At 47.6% G+C, this 26,758-nt stretch overlaps 1 protein-coding gene across 2 annotated transcripts in view; it reads left to right on the top strand.

Moving 5' to 3' along the window:
• Positions 1–26,758, top strand: part of F13B (coagulation factor XIII B chain) — a 125,067-nt gene that overhangs the window by 61,165 nt on the left and 37,144 nt on the right. For both annotated transcript variants that reach the window (XM_077452705.1, XM_077452706.1), the window contains exon 5: positions 20,215–20,391. In XM_077452705.1, coding sequence (XP_077308831.1) covers positions 20,215–20,391 — 177 coding nt within the window. The remainder of the gene's footprint in view (positions 1–20,214; positions 20,392–26,758) is intronic.

Genomic DNA, 26,758 nt, shown 5'->3' on the forward strand with positions numbered 1-26,758 from the left:
GTTTTCGGGGCCCCGTACGCGACTAGGCTCCCAAAAAGTCCCACACATGTGGTATCCCCGTACTCAGGAGAAGCAGCAGAATTTATTTTGGGGTGTCATTTCACATATGCCCCTGGCATGTGTGAGCAATATATCATTTAGTGACAACTTTGTGAAAAAAAAATAAAAGTTTGTAATTTTCCCGCAACTTGTGGCAAAATATAAAATATTCCATGGACTCAACATGCCTCTCAGTAAATAGCTTGGGGTGTCTACTTTCTAAAATGGGGTCATTTGTGGGGGTTTTGTGCCATCTTGGCATTTTATGGCCTTCAAAACTGTAATAGGTAGTGAGGCGTGAAATCAAAAATGTACGCCCTTAGAAAGCCTGAAGGCGGTTCTTGGCTTTCGGGGCCCCGTACGCAGCTAGGCTCCCAAAAAGTCCCACATATGTGGTATCCCCGTACTCAGGAGAAGCAGCAGAATTTATTTTGGGGTGTCATTTCACATATGCCCATGGCATGCGTGAGCAATATATCATTTAGTGACAACTTTGTGAAAAAATAAAATAAAAAAAAAAGTTTGTAATTTTCCCGCAACTTGCGGCAAAATATAAAATATTCCATGGACTCAACATGCCTCTCAGCAAATAGCTTGGGGTGTCTACTTTCTAAAATGGGGTCATTTGGGGGGGTTTTGTGCCATCTTGGCATTTTATGGCCTTCAAAACTGTAATAGGTAGTGAGGCGTGAAATTAAAAATTTACGCCCTTAGAAAGCCTGAAGGCGGTGCTTGGATTTCGGGGCCCCGTACGCGGCTAGGCTCCCAAAAAATCCCACATATGTGGTATCCCCGTACTCAGGAGAAGCAGCAGAATTTATTTTGGGGTGTAATTTCACATATGCCCATAGCATGTGTGAGCAATATATCATTTAGTGACAACTTTGTGAAAAATTTATAAAGTTTGTAATTTTCCCGCAACTTGTGGCAAAATATAAAATATTCCATGGACTCAACATGCCTCTCAGCAAATAGCTTGGGGTGTCTACTTTCTAAAATGGGGTCATTTGTGGGGGTTTTGTGCCATCTTGGCATTTTATGGCCTTCAAAACTGTGATAGGTAGTGAGGAGTAAAATGACATATGTATGCCCTTAGAAATCCTGAAGGCGGTGCTTGGCTTTCGGGGCCCCGTACTCAGGAGAAGCAGCAAAATGTATTTTGGGGTACAATTCCACATATAACCATGGCATGTGTGAGCAATATATCATTTAGTGACAACTTTGTGTAAAAAAAAAAAAAAATTTTTTTTTTTGTCATTATTCAATCGCTTGCGGCAAAAAAATAAAATATTCAATGGGCTCAACATGCCTCTTATCAATTTTCTTAGGGTGTCTACTTTCCAAAATGGGGTCATTTGGGGGGGTTTTGTACTGCCCTGCCATTTTAGCACCTCAAGAAATGAGATAGGCAGTCATAAACTAAAAGCTGCGTAAATTCCAGAAAATGTACCTTAGTTTGTAGATGTGACAACTTTTGCGCAAACCAATAAATATACAATTATTGACTTTTTTTTTACCAAAGACATGTGGCTGAATACATTTTGGCCTAAATGTATGACTAAAATTGAGTTTATTGGATTTTTCTAATAACAAAAAGTAGAAAATATCCTTTTTTTTCAAAATTTGCGGTCTTTTTACGTTTATATCGCAAAAAATAAAAATCGCAGAGTCGGTCAAATACCTTTAAAAGAAAGCTCTATTTGTGGGAAGAAAAGGACGCAAATTTCGTTTGGGTACAACATTGCATGACCGCGCAATTACCAGTTAAAGCAGCGCAGTGCCAAAGTGTAAAAAGACCTCTGGTCATTTACCAGCAAAATGGTCCGGTCTGAAAGTGGTTAAGTCAGCAGCTGCAGTGTTTGCAGCTGCTGACTTTTTTTTTTTTTTTTTTTTTTAAACGGCCCTCCTCTTTAAAAGGTTTTTTATCCCCCGGACACTTACACCCCTTTCACACCAGGGCATTTTGCAGGCGCTATAGCGTTAGAAATAGCGCCTGCAATCCGCCCTAAAGAAGCTGCACCATTGTGTGTAGTGTGAAAGCCCCCAGGGCTTTCACACTACAGCGGTGCGCTGGCAGGACGTCAGAAAAAAGTCCTGCCAGCAGCTTCTTTGGAGCGGTGAAGGAGCGCTGTGTTTAACGCTCCTCCACCGCTGCTCCCTATTGAAATCAATGGGGCAGCGCTGTAATGCCGCTGGCAAAACGCCGCTATTGCGGCGTATTTCTGGCGGTTTTAACCCTTTCGCGGCCGCTAGCGCGGGGGGGGGTAAAAGCCGGTAAAAGGGCGGTGTGGTGTGAAAGGGGTCTTACAGCGTTTTAGTAGTGAGGGGCGGGGCTTTCCGGATTGTCCATGTCCAGTTACGTTCCCCACATAGGACTACCCGTATTGGGTAATAGCCCAGGATTGGGGGCGGCGGGTGGCGGGCAAATCGTTTTTGATACCCCTGTGCTGCATTTTTGTGGCGCAGGTGGACCTAGACCACAGGATGTTATTTGTTTTATGCGATGTGCTAATGTTTTCCTTTTTCTTTCCCTCATTTTTCTTTTTCTGTTTTTCAGTTTTTTTTGTTTTTTGTCCCCATCCTCCTCTCTGCCCCCCCTTCTTGCTTCCCTTAATTCCAGCCTACCTTGTTGCTCCCTGATAGGTTGGAGCTACCGGAATCTTGTCTCGCCGGACACCGCAGAACTAGGAAGGTCGCCTGGACGGAACCCTCAGACACAACATGGCTACGCTTAAGGTAGTGTCCTATAATGTGAGGGGTATGTGCTCCCCTAACAAGCGAAATAGGCTATGGTTAGAACTGAAACGCCTGGAGGCACAAGTGGTGTTTTTACAGGAGACCCACTTTACCGATACCTCTCTCCCTAAATTGCCCTCACACCTATTCTCGCAATGGTTCCTGAGTAACTCGCCTATGCCCAAATCCAGGGGCACGGCTATAGCCATTCCAACCCCAGGAACATAAGGTAGACCCCCAGGGACGCTATGTGTTCCTGAAAGGCACCCTCCTTGGACAGACATACACCTTTGCTACGCTCTATGCCCTTAACACCCAACAACTTACATTTATAGATAAAACCGTCTCTACACTGGCAGACTTTAGGGAAGGTAGATTAATCCTGGGAGGGGACTTTAATGTCAGCCCAGACCCCACACTTGACATCTCCGCAAGTAGATCGTCACATTCCCATGTCTTCCTGAGACATTTCCGCAAATCCCTCCAGGATTATGCCCTGGTGGACTGCTGGAGAGCAATACATGCATCTGAAAGGGACTATAGCTACTTCTCTGGAGTACACAAGGTGTACACTAGAATTGATTTGCTGCTAGTGGACCAGGACACCTTGGATTTTATCCTGGGAGCAACCATAGACCTCATAACCATCTCTGATCATGCCCCGGTGATGCTTACGCTTTCACTGGCCCAGGCCTCGACTAAAGCAAGGACGTGGAGACTGAACGAGAACTTGTTAGATGACCTTGGCGGTGGTGACGGGGGTGCAGGAGACTCTGACACACTAATTTGCGGAGAATGATAATGGGGAAGTGAGCAAGAGCATTCTCTGGGAGGGACATAAAGCCGTGGTCCGGGGCACCTTTATTGCACTGGGAGCTAAACTTAACAAAGAGAGGCGGGCGAGCTTCCTAAGGGTGTTGCAGGAGCTGCAACGCGCTGAGCTTGCACATAAAAGAACGTCGGGCTCTACGGAGCTCAGGCGTTTGACAGAACTCTATATATTTTCTAAACTGCTGGACCGGAAAATTAACCGGAAACTGCGCTACCTGGCCCACACTTACTACGAACACGGCAACAAGTGCGGCAGGCTACTGGCCCGAGCGCTTCGCAAGAAGAGACTCCTGGCCCATGTACATAAATTGTGCTCTCCTACTGGGGACTCTACACAGCACACATCCAAGATAGCCTCTATCTTTCGCGATTATTATGCAAACCTATACCACTTAGACCAGGCCTCCTCCCCGGCTGACATAGCCCTTAAGAAGACGCGCATACAGTCATACCTCTCCTCCGTAGGACTCCCCACCCTTACTATGGATCAGGCAACTGACTTAGAATGCCCAATTACAGGGGAAGAAATCTTAGCTACGATTAAGTTCATGCCTACAGGCAAGAGCCCCGGCCCTGATGGTTTTACTAGGGCCTACTATATAAAGTTTTTTGACAAACTGCAATCCCCTTTGTGTGCCCTCTTCAACTCCCTCGCCTCAGGCGGGGTCTTACCACAAGAGACCTCGCTGGCGCATATTACCGTGCTCCCAAAAGAAGGGAAAGACCCATCCCAACCGCAAAGTTATGGCCCAATCTCCCTCCTGAACACGGATCTTAAAATCTTTTCCAAAATTATTGCCAACCGCCTGAAACCGCTATTACCGGAGTTGATCCACGCTGATCAGACAGGCTTTATAACGGGGCGAGAAGCTAGAGACAACTCCAATAGAGCTGTCCAGCTTATCTACTGGGCACGTACACGCGGTCGGATGCCTCCATACCTGGTGTTGTCTACAGATGCGGAGAAGGCATTCGATCGCATGGACTGGGAATCTCTGAACGCATTGCTTAGGGATACGGGGCTGGGCCCACACATGCTGCGATGGATCTCGGCTCTTTATGTGTCTCCTACAGCCCGGGTTAAGGTGAATGGTGGCCTCTCTTCATCGTTCCCTATTCGTAACGGCACGAGACAGGGCTGCCCGCTCTCGCCCCTTCTATTTGCACTGGTTTTGGAACCATTAGAGGGTCAGAGACAATCCCAGTGTCAAGGGGGTGATGGCGGGTTCCTTAGATCACAAACTTTCTGCTTATGCGGGCGACATATTGTTTCATGTGGTTGACCCTCTGGTCTCGTTCCCGAATCTGATGGGAGAACTACAGGCATACGGAGAGGTATCCAATTTTCGGATAAATTATTCCAAATCAGAGATACTGCCGATCACCGTTTCCCCGGCTTTGGGGGACACCTTAAAGGGCTAATTTCTGTTCACATGGGCTGCCCCCTCCTTGAAATATCTTGGTGTCCAGCTCACGGATAGTACTGACTCCCTGTATACACACAACTATTTGCCCCTAATGCAGAAGATTTCAACGGATTTGTCCACTTGGGACAAATCACTTTTTACCTGGGTGGGACGAACAAATATTTTGAAAATGACGATACTACCTCGCATTTTGTTTCTCCTACAAATGATACCGATACATCTGCCGCAAGGGTTTTTCTCGAACCTACGTAGCCTTTTTGTTAAATTCGTGTGGGGCGGGAAGAAGCCGCGTTTGGCCATAGCGACGCTCCAATGCTCTAAGCTGAACGGTGGCCTGGGCATACCTAACATACTCCAATACTACCAAGCGATTGCATTACAACACATTTTAAATTGGAAGTTTCATACGTTACATAAGCTATGGGTCCCTCTGGAAAAGACTATGGCGGGCAGAGACCTGGCCTACGCACCCTGGGTCCCGGCCGGGGACAGGGGGCTCTCAGGGTGGGTTTCCCCATTTACAGTCCACTCCCTGGAAACGTGGGATAGGGTTAACACACACCTTGCACTAGCACCACAGTTATCCCCTCTGACACGGGTGAGTGGGTACCCGTGGTCCCCCCCAGGGGAACAGATGGCCGCGTTCAGTTCGTGGATATGGGATGGGAAGGTCAGCCTGGACAGATTTGTGGAGGGAGGGGCGGTGGTACCACTTTCTACTTTAAGGGAGCGATATGGCAGCTTCCCCTTTGATTTCTGGAGGCATCGTCAACTGGAGGCCTTTATAACCAAGCACCGTAGACAGACACCACTTCGGGCCACGCTGACAACCTTCGAGAACATGTGGGCATCCACAGAGCCTCTGACACACGTGATCTCGGAGATGTATGGGCTGTTAGAGTCCACCACACCTACTCCCAAACCACACTATATTACGGACTGGGAAAAAGACCTCCAACATGAATTTACAGGCGACCAGTTACATTGTTTATACCGCCTAACACATACAAGCTCGATAGACTCTAAGACTCAAGAAAATAACTATAAAATGTTATCCAGGTGTTACAGGGTACCCGTCACACTGGCTAGAATCTTCCCAAACACTCCGGATGTATGCTGGAGGGGATGTGGAATGAAAGGCACCTTCCTCCATATTTGGTGGGAGTGCCCTGTGCTAGCGCCATTCTGGAATATGGTTCGCAAACACGTGTCAGACAGTCTGGGTATTGATATCCCAGCCCTGGCTAAGCACTTTCTGCTCCACTTACCCACTATGCCTCCATCACGTTATAAAAAGAGTGTACTCCCCCACCTCCTCAATGCAGCCAAACGCTTAGTACCACTATATTGGAAGAGCTCGCAAATTCCAAGCGAGCAGGAATGTTTGGGGAAGGTGGGGGAGATAATGAAAGCAGAGAGCTGGATGGCCACTTGTAGGGACACCAGGGAGAAATTTGAGCATACATGGGCACCATGGAAAGCCCATGTCCAGACCGCAACTGTGGTTACATCCAGTTTAGATGTCACGCTTCTTGCCCTAGCAGACCCTGAATTTGGGAGACTTGTCCAGGCGAACCTTCCTTCTCCGAACACACCTTCTACTGGTGAGTTGAACTCATAATCCGGTGAGACATGATGTTCACACTTCCTTTCCCACCCCCATCCCAACTCATTCCTCTTTCTGTCTCCCCTTTGCCTCTATACATATTCTAATGCAGTGTTTCTCAAATCCAGTCCTCAGGCCCCCCCAACAGGTCATGTTTTCAGGTTTTCCATTATTTTGCACAGGTGATTTGATCAGTTTCACTGCCTTAGCAATTACCACAGCCATTTCATCTGAGGGAAATCCTGAAAACATGACCTGTTGGGGGGGCCTGAGGACTGGATTTGAGAAACACTGCTCTAATGGAAGATGTTTGGTTTTGGTTGACGTAATATGTTCTTCCCTTTTTACTATGCGGTAGGAGTCACTTGTAAAGCTTTAACAGTGTTAAGGGGGCACCCCACCCTCTTCTAGTATGGGAGAGGGACCTGCTTATGTGGATCGAATGTCTGGAGCGGGAAGGGTGATGCCCTGGGTTTGTTGAATGGAAGTAACTCTCTGCCACCATGTATGCTTACATGTAACTTGACTAGGTTGTATGTATCCCCCCACCCCCATGGACTAACCCCCCCCCCCCCCCCCCCCGTTTTTTCTTTTCCCCTTATTTTCCCTATGTATGTTGATTTTTTGTGTTGTTTCTCCTTCTTTTTGTTAAATTTTGAAAATAACAATAAAATACCGATTATAAAAAAAAGGAAAGAAAAACGGACTGGAGTTTAAAAAAACACGGACTGGATTTGAAAGAAAAACGGACTGGAGTTGAAAAAAAAAACATGGACTGGAGTGGAAAAAAACCCAGACTGGATTTGAAAAAAACAAACAAACTGTATTTGAAAAAAAAACCTGCCTGTCAAATACTCTCTGAAAAGCGATCTGAAAGCCGTACCCCACTTAAGGGGTTATTTTTTATTTTTCAATATTTCACAATATACAAAACACTGCCAAAGGGATATGCATTATTTCCAATAACATACCCCCCATTCCTTCTCCCTCCCCACCCCCTATACCTAGTTAAGCACTTATAATTCATTTCCACTATTCCAATATTGACTGAGCCATGGACAAGTCTCAGGAGTTGAAAAAAAAAACCCGGACTGGATTTAAAAAAATGGACGGGAGTTGAAAAAAAACCCTGCCCCACTACACTCTCCTGCCCCCCCCCCCAGTGCTCTCCTGCCCCACCACACTCTCCTGCCCCCCCCGTGCTCTCCTCCACCACCACACTCTCCTGCCCCCCCGTGCTCTCTTCCACCACCACACTCTCCTGCCCCCCCAGTGCTCTCCTCCACCACCACACTCTCCTGCCCCCCCCCCCCAATGCTCTCCTCCCCCACCACACTCTCTTGCCCCCCCTGCTCTCCTCCACCAGCACACTCTCCTGCCCCTCCCCGTGCTCTCCTCCACCACCACACTCTCCTGCCCGCCGTGCTCTCCTCCACCACCACACTCTCCTGCCCCCCCCCCCCCACAGTTCTCTCATCCCTGTTCTTGCTGCCCTCCCTGCTCTCCACATCCTTCTCTAGCCACCATCCCAGTGCTCTCCCCCCGTTCCCCCCAGTGCTCTCCACTCCGCCCAGTGCTCCCCCCTGTTCTCCCCCCCCCCACAGTGCTCTCCACTCCCCCCAGTCCTCTCCTCCCGTTCTCCTCCCCAGTGCTCTCCTCCCTGTTCTCCCCCCAGTGCTCTTCCCCCTGTTCTTTCCCCCCAGTGCTCTCCTCCCCACCCAGTGCTCTGACCCCAGTGCTCTCCACTCCCCCCAGTGCTCTCCCCCCTGTTCTTTCTCACCCCCCAGTGCTCTTTAGCTCTCCCCATCACTCTGCAACCCCCACCCCAGTGCTTTCCAGCCCCCCATTCTCCCCACCCCTGTTCTTTCTGCCCCCTGGTGCTCTCCAGCCCCCCCCCCCAGTGCTCTCTACCCTCCGTGCTCTCCTCCCCTGTTATTTTTGGCTCCCCCCAGCACTCTCCACTCCCCACCCCTGTACTCTCCACTCCCCCTGCATTTTGCCCCCACCCATGTGCTCTCCACCCCCCATAATGCTCTCCAGTCCCCCGTGCTTTCCACCCCTGTTCTTTCTGGCCCCCACTGGTGCTCTCAAGCTCCCCCCATTGCTCTCCACCCCCCCTGCTCTTTGTACCCCCCCAGTACTCTCCAGCTCTCCAGCCGCTGTGCTCTCCACCCCTGTTTTTCTGCCCTCCCAGTGCTCTTCACCACCCCACACTCTTAGCCCCCGCAGTGCTCTCAGCCTACCGTGCTCTCTACCCCTGTTCTTATTGCCCCCCCCCAGTGCTCTCAAGTTCCCCCCCAGTGCTCTCTGCTCCCCACCCCTGTGATCTCCACTCCCCCTCGCTCTTTGCCCCCACCCATGTGTTCTCCAACCCCGCCAGTACTCGTTTAGCAGTGATATAGGTCTATAATTTGAACACATGGCACTGTCTTTGCCTTCTTTTGGGATGATGGTAATTGATGCTAATAAGGCTTCTCTACTCATCTCATATCTGGTTCCCAATCCATTCATGTATGTAAAGAGTTTTGGGGTCAAAATTTCTTTACATTTTTTAAGTTAATGAGTCGTAAATCTGATCTGATTGATCTCCTCTACTGTTATAGGTGTTTCAAGGGAAATTGCTCTTTCCTCCGTTATACCGGGCATCTTAGATTTTTTCAAATATTCTTTAATCCCCTCTTTTTTTCCTACTTCCATTTGTCCTTTCTGATTAACTAAATATAATAACTCATAGTAGTCTCAAAAGATCCTCGCTATGTCCTTAGTATTATGGATCATTTCCCCTTTTTTATTTTGTATTTTTTCTATAAAAAGTTTATTGATTTTTTTCTTAACATCATTGGTAAGCTTTTGCTATTTTTATTTCCCCATTGATATTTTTCTTTTGAGATTTTATTGAAGAGATTTCTTATCTCCTGTTCTAATAACTCTTTTAATTCATCCCTCTTTATTACCAATTCTTGAAACAGTGCCTGATCTTGCCCTCTATGTTGTTTATGTCCCTGCTCTAGTAAATATATTTCTTCTTTTAATTTTTCCTTTTTTTTGTTCTTTCCTTTTTTTTCCTAGCTCCCAATGAGATCAGAATTTCCCTTAAGACTCTTAGCCCTTGTACACGGTCGGTCATTCCGACGTCCGACAAATGTCCGATCTGACCGCTTTGTCGGATAATCCGACCGTGTGTGGGCTCCATCAGACTGTTTCCGTTGGAATATCCGACCGACAAAGTTTTAGAGCTGGGCTATAAAATTTTGTCTGATCGTTTGTAGAGAATTCCGATCGGACAAAGTGCCACGCATGCTCAGATCAAATTATAAGACCAAAGCTATTGGCTAGTAGCCTGAACGTAGTCGTAATGAAATAACATCATCACATTACGAACGATCGGATTTTCCGACAACTTTGTCCGACCGTGCGTATGCAACACCAGTTTCGGACAAAATCCGATGGATTTTGTTGTCGGAATATCCGACCGTGTGTACAAGGGCATACACATTATCAGTTTTTCTGCTGAGTTTTTCCTTCAGATTTACCAAAACCATATAATATCAGGTCAAACCTTAGGCGCTTCAGTTCGTATGCAATCAGGCAGGCCCTTGCACTACATGGTTTTGGTAAACCTGAAGGAAAAAATCAGCAGGAAAACTGATAGTGTGTATGGGGCTTTATATAGGCTTTATGGGCCTCCCACAAAGTATTCTCCGCAATCTCATTGGTGTCGTTTAAGCTAAAGTATTGTTTTAACTCCTTTTTTATTATCTCTTCTCCTTGTTTATCTAGTAGGTCCTCATTTAACCTCCACGAGTACAACTGTCTCTGGACTTCTGAGATCTTAATTTTCATGGTCATCGGTGCATGATCTGATAGTGTATTTATTTCTATATTTGTGGATATTACCATATCTAGCATTCTATGTTCGATCAATAAATAGTCAATCCTAGAGTACGTCCCTTGCACAGGGGAGTAGAATGTGTAATCCCATATCTTGGGATGTTGTATTCTTCATGTATCTACTAACTGATTGTGATGCAATTTCTGTTTTATCGCCTTTAGCTGAGCGTTCCTTGTCCCCTGTGCACGGGACGTACTGTCCTGTTTTGTATCCATACAAATATTCAAATCCCCCGCTATGATCACTTTCCCTTTTTTGAATTCCATCAACCTTCCCAGGGCTTCACCCAAATAGCCTATTGGATTTCTATTGGGGCAGTATATATTTGCTAATGTGCACTCCATTCTATATAACTTCCCCTTTAGGAAGATAAATCTTCCCTCCTGGTCAGTTAATCTATCCTCTACAGAAAATCGGACCCCTCTACCTATTCCAGTTGCTACCCCCTTTGCCTTATTTCTCATTGAGTCCCCATAGTACCATATTTTAAAATTGTTGAGAATAGTTTCGTGTGATAGGTGTTTCTCTTGTAAAAAGACCACCCCGGCCCTATATTGTTCAATCTATTTCAAAATGTTATGCCTTTATGTTGGTGTATTTAGCCCTCATACATTGTATGTTAAAAAATTAATTGTTGTCATGGTTTAATTGTTTATTACCTATTCTCATGATAGATGTATCTATATCTGTGATTATGGTTGTTTTTAATTGGCCTCCCTTCCCCTCCCTATCCCTCCCTTCCCCCTCCCCTCCCTTCCCCATTCCCTCCCCAACCACCCTCACCCCATCCCAACCCTCCCTCCCCTAGCCACTTTCCGGGTCCTGATTCGCATTTGTCCCTCTCCATTACCCTCCTGCATATCTCCTATCCTAGGGTGTAACTCCGAACATGGCCGCCATTATGCAGTACTTCTGCGCTGGTGGTTTCCTAATCCTATGTATTCAGTCTATCTGTAATTCTGCATACTCTCTACTGTCCAGGAGGGGGCTAAAAATTGTATTCATTATTTTTTTCAAATCTTCTCCTCTATCTTCTGGAAGAGCCCTGATCCTTAGATTAGACGTCTGCTTTGGTTCCCTGATTTTCCAATTTGTATAACATTTCTCCCTAACCAGTTTGCAAGGATATAACTTGTATTTTTAACTCTTTTATTTCTTGGGCTTGCTTAATGGTCTTATCCTCTGTTTCCTCTACCCTCTTCAACAAATGGCGTAGGTAGGTCCGCATTGTGGCGATTTCTGTCTTGGTGGAATTTTCTAATCTTGCGAACATATCTGTTATTTCCAATTTAGTTGGCATTTGGACGCTGATACTTTGTTCCTCCATTCTACCTGTCTCTACTTCACTTTCCATCGAGGTATTTATTCTAGATTTTTCCTGTATTTCCCTTTCCTTTTTCCCAGGGCCTTTTTTTTCTTTAGTCGCCTGTTGTTGTTTTTCCGATCCCAGACTTTTTGGCTACTCTCTTTTGTTAGATATTTATGGATTGTACTCATATTTCGGCTCTCCTTTGGGGTTTTGGGCTCAGGCCGCGTACACACGCGCGGACTGTTTGCCCAACCTTGTTCGTCAAACAGTTTCGGCAAACAGTCCGCTCAAAATTTGCATGAGCGGACTTGCCCACACACGAGCGGACTGTTTCAACGAACTGTTTGCCAAACAGTCCGCTCAACTTTTGAAATGAACGGACTCGCCCACGTAAGGCGGAGGCAAATCCGCCCATTTCGAGCGCGTGTACAGGTAGGCGGGGCCGCGAAGGAGACGTCGCGGGCTCCGCCGCCTGGAATGGGCTTAAAGGGGAACCCCAACGCCGAAAAAAATCGGCGTGGGGGTTCCCCCAAAGTCCACACCAGACCCTTGTCCGAGCACGCTACCCGGCCGACCAGGAAAGGGGGGCGAGCGAGCGCGCCCCCCCTCCTGAGCCGTACCAGGCCGCGTGCCCTCAACATGGGGGGGTGCCTTGGGGAAGGGGGGGCCACGCGGCCCCCCCACCCCAAAGCACCTTGTCCCCATGTTGATGAGGACAAGGGCCTCTTCCCGACAACCCTGGCCGTTGGTTGTCGGGGTCTGCGGGCGGGGGGCTTATCGGAATCCGGGAGCCCCCTTTAAGAAGGGGGCCCCCGGATACCGGCCCCCCACCCTATGTGAATGAGTATGGGGTACAATGTACCCCTACCCATTCACCTGTGAAATAAAGTACAAAAAAAAACACAACACAGGGGAAAAAATATTTTATTGCACAGCTCCGGGGGTCTTCCGTCTTCGGGGGTCTTCTCGCCGGACTCCTCCGCTATGTGTGTGTAGCTCTTTTACTAGCGGAGGAGTCCGGCTTTCTTCCTCCCCGCCGCCGGCCTCTTCTCCCGACTTCGGGGGTCTTGTCCCCCTCTTCGGTTCTTCTGCCGGGCCACCGCGCCTTCTTGTAGCTCTTTTACAGGCGGTGGCCCGGTCTTCTGTCGCCGCTGCCTTCCGTTCTTCTGTCGCCGCCTTCGGTTCTTCTGCCGGGCCACCGCGCCTTCTTGTAGCTCTTTTACAGGCGGTGGCCCGGTCTTCTGTCGCCGCCTTCCGTTCTTGTTCTTCTTCTTGTTCTTCTTCTTCTTCTCCAGGCGATGTTGACACGTCGCTCCCTCCGGCCGGAATGCCAGGGACACGCTCCGCTGCCACTTATATAGTGACAATGGGGCGGTGTCACATGGTATATGTCACATGGGTTGGTCACATGGTGACCCCGCCCCTTACGATGTCATAGTCCCCATGTGACATCAACCCATGTGACCAACCCATGTGACATATACCATGTGACCCCGCCCCATTGTCACTATATAAGTGACCGCACAGCGCGGCTCTGGCATTCCGGCCGGAGGGAGCGACGTGTCAACATCGCCTGGAGAAGAAGAAGAAGAACAAGAAGAAGAACAAGAACGGAAGGCGGCGACAGAAGACCGGGCCACCGCCTGTAAAAGAGCTACAAGAAGGCGCGGTGGCCCGGCAGAAGAACCGAAGGCGGCGACAGAAGAACGGAAGGCAGCGGCGACAGAAGACCGGGCCACCGCCTGTAAAAGAGCTACAAGAAGGCGCGGTGGCCCGGCAGAAGAACCGAAGAGGGGGACAAGACCCCCGAAGTCGGGAGAAGAGGCCGGCGGCGGGGAGGAAGAAAGCCGGACTCCTCCGCTAGTAAAAGAGCTACACACACATAGCGGAGGAGTCCGGCGAGAAGACCCCCCGAAGACGGAAGACCCCCGGAGCTGTGCAATAAAATATTTTTTCCCCTGTGTTGTGTTTTTTTTTGTACTTTATTTCACAGGTGAATGGGTAGGGGTACATTGTACCCCATACTCATTCACATAGGGTGGGGGGCCGGTATCCGGGGGCCCCCTTCTTAAAGGGGGCTCCCGGATTCCGATAAGCCCCCCGCCCGCAGACCCCGACAACCAACGGCCAGGGTTGTCGGGAAGAGGCCCTTGTCCTCATCAACATGGGGACAAGGTGCTTTGGGGTGGGGGGGCCGCGCGGCCCCCCCTTCCCCAAGGCACCCCCCCATGTTGAGGGCACGCGGCCTGGTACGGCTCAGGAGGGGGGGGCGCGCTCGCTCGCCCCCCTTTCCTGGCCGGCCGGGTAGCGTGCTCGGACAAGGGTCTGGTGTGGACTTTGGGGGAACCCCCACGCCGATTTTTTTCGGCGTTGGGGTTCCCCTTTAAGCCCATTCCAGGCGGCGGAGCCCGCGACGTCTCCTTCGCGGGCCCCGCCTACCTGTACACGCGCTCGAAATGGGCGGAATTTCCGAGCGGGAACAGTCCGCTCATTTCGAAAGTACAGCGGACAGGCCCACACACGGGCGGACTGTTCGCTCAAACACAGTTTCAGCGGACAGTTTTTCGGAATTTCCGAAAGACTTTGTCCGTCCAACTGTCCGCTGAAACTGTCCGCTGAAAGCCCACACACGAGCGGACTGTCCGCCCAAACACTGTTCAGCGGGCAAGGTTGGGCGAACAGTCCGCCCGTGTGTACGCGGCCTCAGTCTCTAAAGTTCTGCCTCTCATACCGAGATTTTTATTTACAAATTTTTTCTTCCTCCCCAGGTTGGTTTCTCTCTTTGGCTGTGGTTTCTTCTTATCCATGTCTTTAGGCATCCTATATACACCGCCTATATGTTTCCTTGTAAGCTATTATATCTTCTACCGTGGGGTTCTCTTCCTCCCCTCCCCTCCCCTCCAGTAGTTTACCAGGAAGCCAATATAGAGACTGCTTTCACACCATCGTTCTCTTCTATCTCTTCTTAAGGGGGTCCACTCCTCTGCTGCTTCACAAGTTCCCTGGTCCAATAATATGTTAGAATTGAGGTTCCCAGTGTACTTTTCAGTAGACAGTTGTATGGAACCACTTCATAGCTCATTAAAGTCAGAGAGAGAGAGAAAAATATAAAAAAAAAAAAAGAAAGAAAAAAAAGTGGGGGAGGGAGACACTGTTCATCTCGATAGATCTGTAGGACAAGTACTCATCAAGCAGTCCAAATAGTCCTCTGCATATTTAAGTTGCGTCTAGAGTTTATCAGCAAATCCTTATGGTTTCAGTCTTGTTCAGTTTATATACCACTGCAAGATTATACTTTTATGTACAAGGCAATAATTTGTTACAATTTTCTTAGTAGATCGTACATATGTTGCAATCCTAATCGCCCTAACTCACAGTTAGTGAACTTCACCCCACTCAGGGGCTTTTCCAATTAAGAAGTACAGACTGAGGCGGGTGTAGATGTCAAGAGTCTTGTTATAATTGGTCTTTTAGCTTTGGTCCTGTACAGTTTATGTGCTACTCAAAGATTATACTTTTATGTACAAGACAATAATTTGTTACAGTTTTCTTTTCAGGCCGCACGTGTATTGTAGTCCTAATCGCACACACTCGCAGTTAATTAGTAAGCTTAGGGGTATTTCCCATTAAGGAGAACAAGCTGGGGCAGGTGCAAATATCAAGAATCTTTTAAAATCAATCTTGTGGCTTCATTCTTGTTCAATTTATATACCTCTCAGAGATTATTCTTTTATATACCAGGCAGTAATTTGTTACAGTTTTCTTAATATATTGCACATGTGTCTTAATCCTGCACACTCCCAATTAGTTAGTAAACTTCACCACACTCAGGGTATTTCCAATTAAGGAAAGCAAACTGGGGCGGGTGCAGTCTTTAAGAATCCTTTATGCTCAATCTTATAGCTTCAGACCTGTTCAGTTTAAGTACCCTTCAAAGGTTATACTTTTATGTACAAGGCAATGAATTTGTTACAATTTTCTTAATAGATCGCACATGTATTGCAATCTTAATCGCACACAGTCACAGTTAGTTAATGAAATTCACTGCACCGATCTTCCACAATCAGTCTTATGGCTTCAGTCCTATTCAATTTATGTACCACTCCCTGAGTATACTTTTATAAACAAGGCAATGATTTATTACTGTTTTCTTTATACCTTGCACATGTATTACAGTCTTAATCACACACACACTCGCAGTTAGTAGGCTTCACCACACTTATTTCCATTTGAGGGAGACCAACTGGGTCGGGAGCAGATATACTAATATCCTTTGTAATCAATCTTGTGACTTCAGTCCTGTTCAATTTATGTGCCACTCAAAGATTGTACTTTTATGAACTAGGCAATAATTTATTACAGTTTTCTTGGTAAGTTGCATTGCATTCTCAATCGCACAGATTCACAGTTAATTAATATGCTTCACCTCATTCTGGGATATTTCCAGTTAAGGAGATCAAACTGGGACAGGTGCAGGTATACAAAAATTCTTTATAGTCAATCTGTTTGATGTACTTTTTATTCTGATTTTTATACCATTTCTTAGTTTGTTAAGGGGGGCTGGGCTGACCAGGACAGATTCTTAAGCTTGATCCTCCATTTTGCCAAGATCTGCACAAGCTTTGGATTCATTTCCCATTATGATCTGCAAAGTGTCATTCTAAACAAGTCACTCTCTACTACCTCTGCTAAGACTGTTATCACTATCTTGCCACAACTTAAAAAGATATAGAGATCACACTTCAATGCTTAGACTAGGGAGCCAGAACAGGTTTGAATGGAATGACACTTTTAAAGTGTTAGTTAACCTTTACCGAACAAATGTAAAGGTGAACTAACACTGGACCCCCTCCTCACCCTCTGGTTCCTGCTGTATTTACCTGCAGGGATGCTCAGCTGTCAGCACCCCCACAACCTCTCCAAAGGTGTAGGAATTTGAAATCCCCACTCTTCTCCATGTAGCACTTCCGGGGTAGATCAGATTGATTCTGATTGACCAGCACCATTGCAGTGAATCAATCAGGTCTGTCCCCAAAGCGTTGCATGGAGAAGAGTGAGGATTTCAAATCCCTGGATTGGCTGCTGGGGTTGCTGACAGTTCAGCAACCCTGGAGTTAAGAACAGCAGAGACCTGGGGGGTGGGGGGAGGGTGTCCAGTGTAAAAGTGAACTAACCCTTTAGCGTTACAGCTGTTTTTGTCTGCCTAAACACTAAGGCCGCGTACACACGCGGGGACTGTCTGCCGAAACTAAGTTCGTCAAACAGTCCGTTCAAACTTTTGAATGAACGAACACACCCACACACGGCACTTTTTGAGCGGACAAATACGGCAAACTAAGTTCGTCGTACTAAGTCTGCGCAACTTTTGAAATGAACGGACTCGCCCACACACAAGGCAACAGTCCGCTCATTTCGAGCGCGTGTCAAGGTGGGCGGGGCCCGTGACGGAGACGTCGCGGGCTCCGCCGCCTGGAATGGACTTAAAGGGGAACCCCAACACCGAAAAAAAATCGGCGTGGGGGTCCCTCCAAAGTCCACAACAGACCCTTGTCCGAGCACGCTACCCGGCCGGCCAGGAAAGGGGGGCGAGCGAGCGCCCCCCCCCCTCCTGAGCCGTACCAGGCCGCGTGCCCTCAACATGGGGGGTGCCTTGGGGAAGGGGGGGCCGCGCGCCCCCCCCCACCCCAAAGCACCTTGTCCCCATGTTGATGAGGACAAGGGCCTCTTCCCGACAACCCTGGCCGTTGGTTGTCGGGGTCTGCGGGCGGGGGGCTTATCGGAATCCAGGAGCCCCCTTTAATAAGGGGGCCCCCGGATACCGGCCCCCCACCCTATGTGAATGAGTATGGGGTACAATGTACCCCTACCCATTCACCTGTAAAATAAAAGTACCCCAAAAAAAACACAACACACGAGATAAAATATTTTATTGCACAGCTCCGGGGGTCTTCCGTCTTCGGGGGTCTTCTCGCCGGACTCCTCCGCTATCTTCTTGTAGCTCTTTTGCTAGCGGAGGAGTCCGGCTTTCTTCCTCCCCGCCGCCGGCCTCTTCTCCCGACTTCGGGGGTCTTGTCCCCCTCTTCGGTTCTTCTGCCGGGCCACCGCGCCTTCTTATAGCTCTTTTACAGGCGGTGGCCCGGTCTTCTGTCGCCGCTGTCGTCGCCGCCGCCTTCCGTTCTTCTTTTTCTTCTTCATCTTCTTCTTCTTCTTCTTCTCCAGGAGATGTTGACACGTCGCTCTCTCCGGCCGGAATGGCAGAGCCGCGCTGCGCGGCCACTTATATAGTGACAATGGGGCGGTGTCACATGGTATATGTCACATGGGTTGGTCACATGGTGACCCCGCCCCCTTACGATGTCATAGTCCCCATGTGACATCAACCCATGTGACATATACCATGTGACACCGCCCCATTGTCACTATATAAGTGGCCGCGCAGCGCGGCTCTGCCATTCCGGCCGGAGAGAGCGACGTGTCAACATCTCCTGGAGAAGAAGAAGAAGAAGAAGAAGATGAAGAAGAAGAAGAAGAACGGAAGGCGGCAGCGACGACAGCGGCGACAGAAGACCGGGCCACCGCCTGTAAAAGAGCTATAAGAAGGCGCGGTGGCCCAGCAGAAGAACCGAAGAGGGGGACAAGACCCCCGAAGTCGGGAGAAGAGGCCGGCGGCGGGGAGGAAGAAAGCCGGACTCCTCCGCTAGCAAAAGAGCTACAAGAAGATAGCGGAGGAGTCCGGCGAGAAGACCCCCGAAGACGGAAGACCCCCGGAGCTGTGCAATAAAATATTTTATCTCGTGTGTTGTGTTTTTTTTTGGGTACTTTTATTTTACAGGTGAATGGGTAGGGGTACATTGTACCCCATACTCATTCACATAGGGTGGGGGGCCGGTATCCGGGGGCCCCCTTATTAAAGGGGGCTCCTGGATTCCGATAAGCCCCCCGCCCGCAGACCCCGACAACCAACGGCCAGGGTTGTTGGGAAGAGACCCTTGTCCTCATCAACATGGGGACAAGGTGCTTTGGGGTGGGGGGGCCGCGCGGCCCCCCCTTCCCCAAGGCACCCCCCATGTTGAGGGCACGCGGCCTGGTACGGCTCAGGAGGGGGGGGGGCGCTCGCTCGCCCCCCTTTCCTGGCCGGCCGGGTAGCGTGCTCGGACAAGGGTCTGTTGTGGACTTTGGAGGGACCCCCACGCCGATTTTTTTCGGCGTTGGGGTTCCCCTTTAAGTCCATTCCAGGCGGCGGAGCCCGCGACGTCTCCGTCGCGGGCCCCGCCCACCTTGACACGCGCTCGAAATGAGCAGACTTTTCTCCGGGTGGGAACAGTCCGCTCATTTCGAAAGTACAGCGGACTGGCCCACACACGGGCGGACTGTCCGCTCAAACCAAGTTTCAGCGGACAGTTTTTCGGGATTTCCGAAAAACTTTGTTCGTCAAACTGTCCGCTGAAACTGTCCGCTGAAAGCCCACACACGAGCGGACTGTCCGCTGAAACACTGTTCAGCGGACAAAGTTGAGCAAACAGTCCCCGCGTGTGTACGCGGCCTAAAATACATATCCTCTAGGGATAAACTGATCCAAATGAAAATTTTACGCTGTGTATATTTTACCCTGGTAAGGTTATAAAGGATATATCCGGACAGGGACCCCCACTGCCCCCGCGGTCGGACGCAGCTGGGTACTTTCTTCCATATGTTCTGGGAGAGCCCTAAGATCATAGTTTTGTGGTCTTATATTTTTGAGCTTTTCAATACTCGACTACAGGTAGAGATCCCTGTCTCCCCGGAGCTAGCCCTTCTGGGCATTCCTGATGATGCTCAGAGATCTCACCACAGCAAACTATTGATCTCCTACTTACTTTTCTGTACCAAAAAAATTATCCTTTGTAACTAGTCTTCTCCCACACCTCCAACATTCTCGTCCTGGGAAGCCATGATTGATGCCGTGCTACCTCTTTACAAATGAACGTACATTAGTCATGGATGTCCTTGGAAGTACGAGAAGGTATGGCAGCTGTGGACTTCCCAATGAGTGCACCCCTTACATTGTCCCTCGCTCCCCCACTAGAGTAAAGTAATCTTACTTTATTCTGAGTGCACTGTAGTAGGATTTCCCTTTTGCTATACTGTTTACACCTCCCTCTCTGGAATGCAGCTGGATGTTAATGTTTTACTATATACCTTAATGTACAGTATATCTCATTAATGATATCATACCATGTCACCTTGTTATTGTTTACTCTGATCATTGTAATTTTTTTTTTTTTTTGTATTTTAATACATTGACTACAACAAAATAATCCCGATTGTTAAAAAACAAACAAAAAAAAACTGTAGTATATTGCATCATTTATTTTAAAACTGTGCTTTGATTTAGAATCATCGTGTGGAAAGTTGGCAAACATGGAAAATGGTGGTTTCCACCCTGTAAAAGCATCATATGCAGACCGGGATGTGGTGCAATTCTCCTGTAAGGAAAATTATTTAATTAAAGGTTTTGAATTAATTCAATGCTATTCTTATGGATGGGATCCTGAGCCACCAACCTGTGAAGGTCAGTAAAATTAGCAGTTGTTAAGTTAAACTGACAGTCAGTAATTTCAGAGCTATCCAAATGAGTTATCTAACATCTTGTTAACATACAGTGAAGCAACAGGATTTCAACATTAAGAAAACAAATTATTGCTAATAAAGGTCATTTGGCATTGCAATTGCTATATTTGCCTCTAAATATGATCACTGTAACACTCTAATGTGTCCTGTAACATGTGGACATTTGGCTTTTATGCTAGTGCTATGTTGTTTCATTTAGAAATGGCCTTGTATGTGCAATGGTTAGTTGGTTAAAGTCCAACTCTGGGAAAAAATAAGTTCTCCTTTGCAACGGGGCTGTGCCCACACTTTAAGAGTTAACTTCTCACTTATGTCTAAGAGCAGTGGCGGCCGCTTCATTAAGGGAGCGGAGGTGCCCCCCCCAATCCATGCGCCCGGACCCTAATATACATACAGGGTGCCAGACACATGGATTTCAATGGGGATTTTTTTTAAACACATGATTAGAGCCTGAGGCTCTAATTGGCTTAAAAAAAGGGTGGGCTTGGGGCACAGAGCCCCACTCAGTTGTGTGACAATAGTGAATTAATATTCGCTATTATCTTTCTGCTTCTCCTCCCGGCCAATCAGAAAGTCTTAGGACTCCCGGCCAATATGTTTTCAGTACCCACTTCCTGTTCCCGCAGGAGGAGAAACAAAGCCTGTACGGCCGGGAGAGGAAAGTAATGGCCCCCGCTGTTCCCTCTGCAAGCATGAACGAGGAGAAGCAGGTGGAGGGGCAGAGGGGCAGCAACAGCCTCCTCCATGAGCCCTACCCCAGATCCAGCACCACCTTGTCATCGGCCTCCTAAGGTAAGGCCACTAATTGTCGCCTTCCCTTCCATCCCACAGGGGGTGGGGTGGGGGGGGGGGGGTGTTAGTGCGAGTGAGGGTGCCAGTAGGGTGTTTCATTTTCTAATGGAAAAAAATAAACTGTAAAATTTTTGCAGACTTTGCTTACGCCCCAAGTTTGAGTGATGTAAAAGATATATTTGCTAAATTTCAGAAAGATTGGATAATATTTAGAGGTTGCACACTTTTCTGTGATGCTCGACTACCCTCAACAAGAATTGTTTTTGTTGTTCATCAATGACCGATTTGTTATACTTTTTTATCAGAGCAATTCCTCTTTCCTCTGTATCACTGACAACCTTAAGAGCTTTTGCATGGCTTCTTAGAGAATCACTGCAGTATTCTGTCACATTGTTGATCTCAAACAATTCAAAGAACGTCTTTGTTTTATTAGTAATGAAAAGGCTCAGGTCTTTTCCTTCAAAAAGCATGTTTTTACCCTCTAATCCTTTCACTTCCTTTTTCTTTGCAGGTTTGGTTTCTAAATTTTTTGTCAAATTTTCCTTAACAGCCTGAGTAATACGTTCATCCAAAAAATCCAATCCTACATTTGTTTCTGACAGATACCAAAGGTATCTCTTGGCAACTGTGAAAGCACATTTTTTGACGTCTGCATCTGGGTAACTGCTCAAAAGCTGTGGCATATCCAAATCATTCTTTGGAGCCCATCGACTTACAATTGCCTCATGCCAAAAGCGAACATATATGAGGCTGACAAAATGTGCAACCCATTTCATTCCTTCCAATTGTCGTTGAGGAAAATTCAACTGTTTAGTGAATAGGACAGTTTTAAAGCGGGAGTCCACCGGGACTCCGCGTTTTTTTTTTTTTTTTAAAGCCAGCAGCTACAAATACTGCAGCTGCTGACTTTTAAATAGTGACACTTACCTGTCCAGCGCGCCCGCGATGTCGGCACCCGAAGCCGATCGCTCGCTCGTCTGTCGGGTCCTGCCGCCGCCATCTTGGGTATGGGAATCAGGAAATGGAGCCTTTCGGCTTCATTTCCCGGTTGCCTACTGCGCATGCGCGAGCCGCGCGGCGCAATCCGGACGGTCCCCGCTGCCTCTGGGAGCTGTGTGTTTCCCAGCAGGCAGCGGGGCACTTGCTGAAGGGGGCGGGCGCTTGCGGAAAGGGGCGTAACGTACGCCCCTTTCCGCAGAGAGCTAGCCCGGAAGTGGGTGCAGTTACCTGGATTATCCAGGTAACTGCACCCCCCTCCCCCCTGAAAGGTGCCGATTGTGGCGCCGGAGGGGGGGGGGATTCCGATGAGCGGAGGTCCATTTTAGGGTGGACCTCCGCTTTAAGTTCATATATTGCCTTTGCCATCCACCTTGCTTGATGCAGTGCCTCTGGGATCCTGAAACTGAAGTTGTTTTTAGACCAACCTCATAGGTACAGGAGTGAGAGTTGTAATAACTCTTTGTAGTCTTCTTTTGGATGACTTCCATCTTTTAGGACATTTTGGATGTAGTTAACCATTTTCAATTGTTGTTCTTCTAGAAAGCCTTGAACGGGACTTTCTTCATCCTGCATTGTTGTATATGGCTTCTTATCAAGTGAAGCCCACAGACTTTGCTTTGATAAAAGCAATCAATGTGTGCAACCCCTAAATATTATCCAATCTTCTTGAAATTTTGCCATATATATCTTTTATATCACTGAGACTCAGGGCATAAGCAAAGTCATATGAAAATCACATCTTTGGAAAAATGAAACGCCCTAGGGGCCAGGTTTTTTTTTCACCCACCCCCCAAATATTGAGCACCAGCTGCAACTGTCTAGGAGGCAGTAAATGCACTTTTACTTACATGATCCTCGACTTCGACCCTGGACCGTTCCTCGGCATCCTCACATCCAAGGCAAAGCTATGGTCCCTGCATCAGTCTTGATGACAAAGGCATCTGACCACCACCAGAGTACAGGAGAGAAGAGGCTGTAGGGATTGGTATTGCAACACAGAGGTGTCTATGGGAGCAGAGGATAAGGTAAGTAAATTGCATTACCTGGTCCCCTAGAAACAAATAAGCAGTTAACCCTTGCTTTGCGGGAGCATCCTAACTGCAAGGGAGGAGTTCAGCTTTACAGTGAATATAAAGCCTTTTTTTAATACCTGCTGTGTGCAATGGTATTGCACAAAGCGGTACCTTACCTCCTCTTTGGAGTTCCCTGTCAGTACTGCCCACTCTTCTTCTTCTCTGGGTGCCCCCTCAGCAAGCTGTGTGCATAGATACATCCCCTGCTTCCTCTTCACAGGATTTATTTGACAGCAGCAATAGCCTATGGCTCTCGCTGCTCTCAGAGTCTCCTGTGAGAGTAGGAAGTGTAGAGAGAAGAGCTGCAGCCGGAACAGCACGGGATCGTGACAAAGATAGGTAACTGTTTAGGGATGGGATGGCATATAAATGGTGAAAGTTTTTTTTTACCTTAATGCAGAGAATGCATTAAGGTAAAAATCTTTTAACTTTAGAACCACCTTAAAGAACCATCATCAGCCATTGGCCCGAACATGTAGCATAAGGAAAACGTTAAAGCTGAAAAATTTAGAAAGGGGAATCGCATTTACAGGATTTGCTGGCAACCTTTTTCTGTAATACTGGGGTTGTTTGATGCAAGTCAATACAAATTCTATGATAAGTGTAGGGTGGTCATTGACCAGAAGAGTGTGACATACTCTCACTAAAAGAATTAAACACAAAGAAAAACTGTCACTCATTAGTATATTTGATTTAAGACAGACCTATTTGGGTCAACAACAGATTGAAACACCCAGAAGTTTATTGTGTCTATCTCCCCATCAGAATCCTTAAAGTGATTCTAAAGGAAAGATTATTTTAAAAAAATCCGAATCGTCTTTTTCTTTTTTCGGGCCCCCCGGTGGTGATCCTGGCTCCTCCCTCCTTGCTTCTCTTGTTATGGGACCACTCGAGCAGACTCACTTCCAAGATGTGTGTCCATTCAGACTTAAAGTGTGGCTCGGCCCCTCCCTCTCCTCATTGAGCCAATGGGGGGGAGGGGCCGAGTCACACTGTGATTGACAGCAACAAGAGCCAATGGCTCCCGCTGATGTGTGAGCCAATGAGGAGAAAGGGACCCGGGAGACCTGCTGCTCTCACACACATTGTTGGATCGAGATGGTGCTCAGGTAAGTATAAAGGAGGGCTGAGGGGGGAGCTGCACCCATAAGATTTTTTTACCTTAATGCATTAAAGTATAACTAAAGGCAAAACTTTTTTTTTGTTTTGGATAGAGTAGAGAGGGATTTGAACACCTGTCAGGTGCTATTGCTGTCTGTGGCCCCATTAAAGAGATTCACCCTCTCTGTTTGTCCTGTTTACCATTATCATTGAAAGTGAAAGTAATAAAAAACTAAAAATTTGGAGTTGTGCCTGGAAAAGTAATAGAGGGGGAATCATCCAATAGGGACATCAGTTCTGCTGACCTGGGGGTCCCCAAGGAATTCCCTTAAATTACAGAGATTTCCTTTTACTCCCTGTTTGGCAATGGGACCGGAAGTGAAGGTAAATCTCTGCAATAGGACACAGATGGTGAAAAAAAAAAATCTGATTGGGATTATAAGCCTCCCTTGCTCTGTCCAAAATTGAAAAGAAAATTTGCCTATAGTTCTACTTTAGCTTTTAGAATCACTTTAAAATGTATCCCTTTCTATGGGCATATTTATCATGTTTTATGTTATTATGCTCTGTTTAGAACCTAAGGTATGCTCATAACGTGCTCTTTTGACAGCAGAGTATCCCCATCCTTGCATATTGCAAACTGGAGTTCTTCAGACTCCCACTATATGGTGTAAACCTGGAAATCTCTGCTCCTGATTTCAGGCTGCATACTTCAGTATGTATGTATGTGTGTATAGATATATATATATATATATATATATATATAAGACAGAGGGTAAAGCTCAGAAGAGAATGATGTCCTAAAATTAATTGTTTTTAAAATGATCAGATTATCCCTTGGGCCTCTCAGAAAACCCTCAGACTAACCACTACACTGTCCACTACACTACACTGTCCATTATACTGACCACTATACTATACTGTCCACTACACTGACCACTATACTATACTGTCCATTATACTGACCCCTATACTATGCTGTCCATTATACTGTCCACTACACTGACCGCTATACTATACTGTCCACTACACTGACCACTATACTATACTGTCCACTACACTGACCACTATACTGTCCACTACACTACACTGTCCATTATACTGACCACTATACTGTCCACTACACTGACCACTATACTGACCCCTTTACTATGCTGTCCAGTATACTGACCACTATACTGTCCACTATACTATACTGTCCACTACACTACACTGTCCATTATACTGACCACTATACTGTCCGCTACACTGACCACTATACTATACTGTCCACTACATTGTCCACTACACTGACCACTATACTATACTGTCCATTATACTGTCCACTATACAGTCCACTCCACTACACTGACCACGATACTGTCCACTACACTACACTGTCCACTATACAGTCCACTACACTACACTGTCCACTATACAGTCTAGTACACTATACTGACCACTACACTTTACTGTCCACTAAATTGATCACTATACAGTCCACTACACTATACTGACCACTAGACTGAGAACTACACTGTCCACTACACTGACCACTATACTACACTACACTGACCTGCCTACAGTCCCCCCTCCCCGGGGCCAGTAACAAGACTCTCACGTCTCACAAGGGAGTCTCATTCACCTTCTTGTCCTGGCCTGCATCGGTCCGGAGGAGGAGAAGACAGTGGTGGCCCAGATTTTTACTTCTCTCCCCCGCGCTCTAGCTTCCATGTAAAATGTCCGGCCAGCACATTGTGATTGGGGCTTATGGGGAGTCATTTGCGGAGGAGGGACTTCAGGAGCGATCACAGACAGGCCAGCCCTACACCTCACATGATCCTCATACGCCCAATCACAGGGTGATGGACACTTAACATGGCAGCCAGATCATGGGGGACACATGAACTTGAAATTAGGAGGAGGCAGCCAGTAGTGACGCATACTGGCACCCCCCTAAATGTCGCGCCCAGGGCCATGGCACCCCCTGCACCCCCCACGATATGCCACTGGTAGGGGCAATTAACTTTGAACAGTACATAAAGTAAATAGGAGTTCAAATTTAATACCCAATTAAAGGGGTTGTAAAGGTAAAAGTTTTTTCACCTTAATGCATTCTATGCATTAAGGTAAACAAAACATCTGACAATACTGGCCCCCCCAGCCCCCCCGTTATACTTGCCTGACCCCTCGAAAGTCCTGCGCTCGTCCCTGACATCCTCTTCGCCGATCAGCCTGGCCACTGATTGGTTACTGTGGATGGATTTAAAGCACCGCAGCCATTGGCTTGCGCTGCTGTCAATCAAATCCAGTGACGCGGTGGGGCCGAGTGATACAGCGAGCGGCTATAGCCGCCGGCTGTAT

The sequence above is a fragment of the Lithobates pipiens genome, unplaced genomic scaffold, assembly GCF_037356315.1.
Source record: "Lithobates pipiens isolate NorthernLeopardFrog02 unplaced genomic scaffold, aLitPip1_a1.2 Scaffold_23, whole genome shotgun sequence".
In the NCBI taxonomy this organism is placed as follows: domain Eukaryota; kingdom Metazoa; phylum Chordata; class Amphibia; order Anura; family Ranidae; genus Lithobates; species Lithobates pipiens.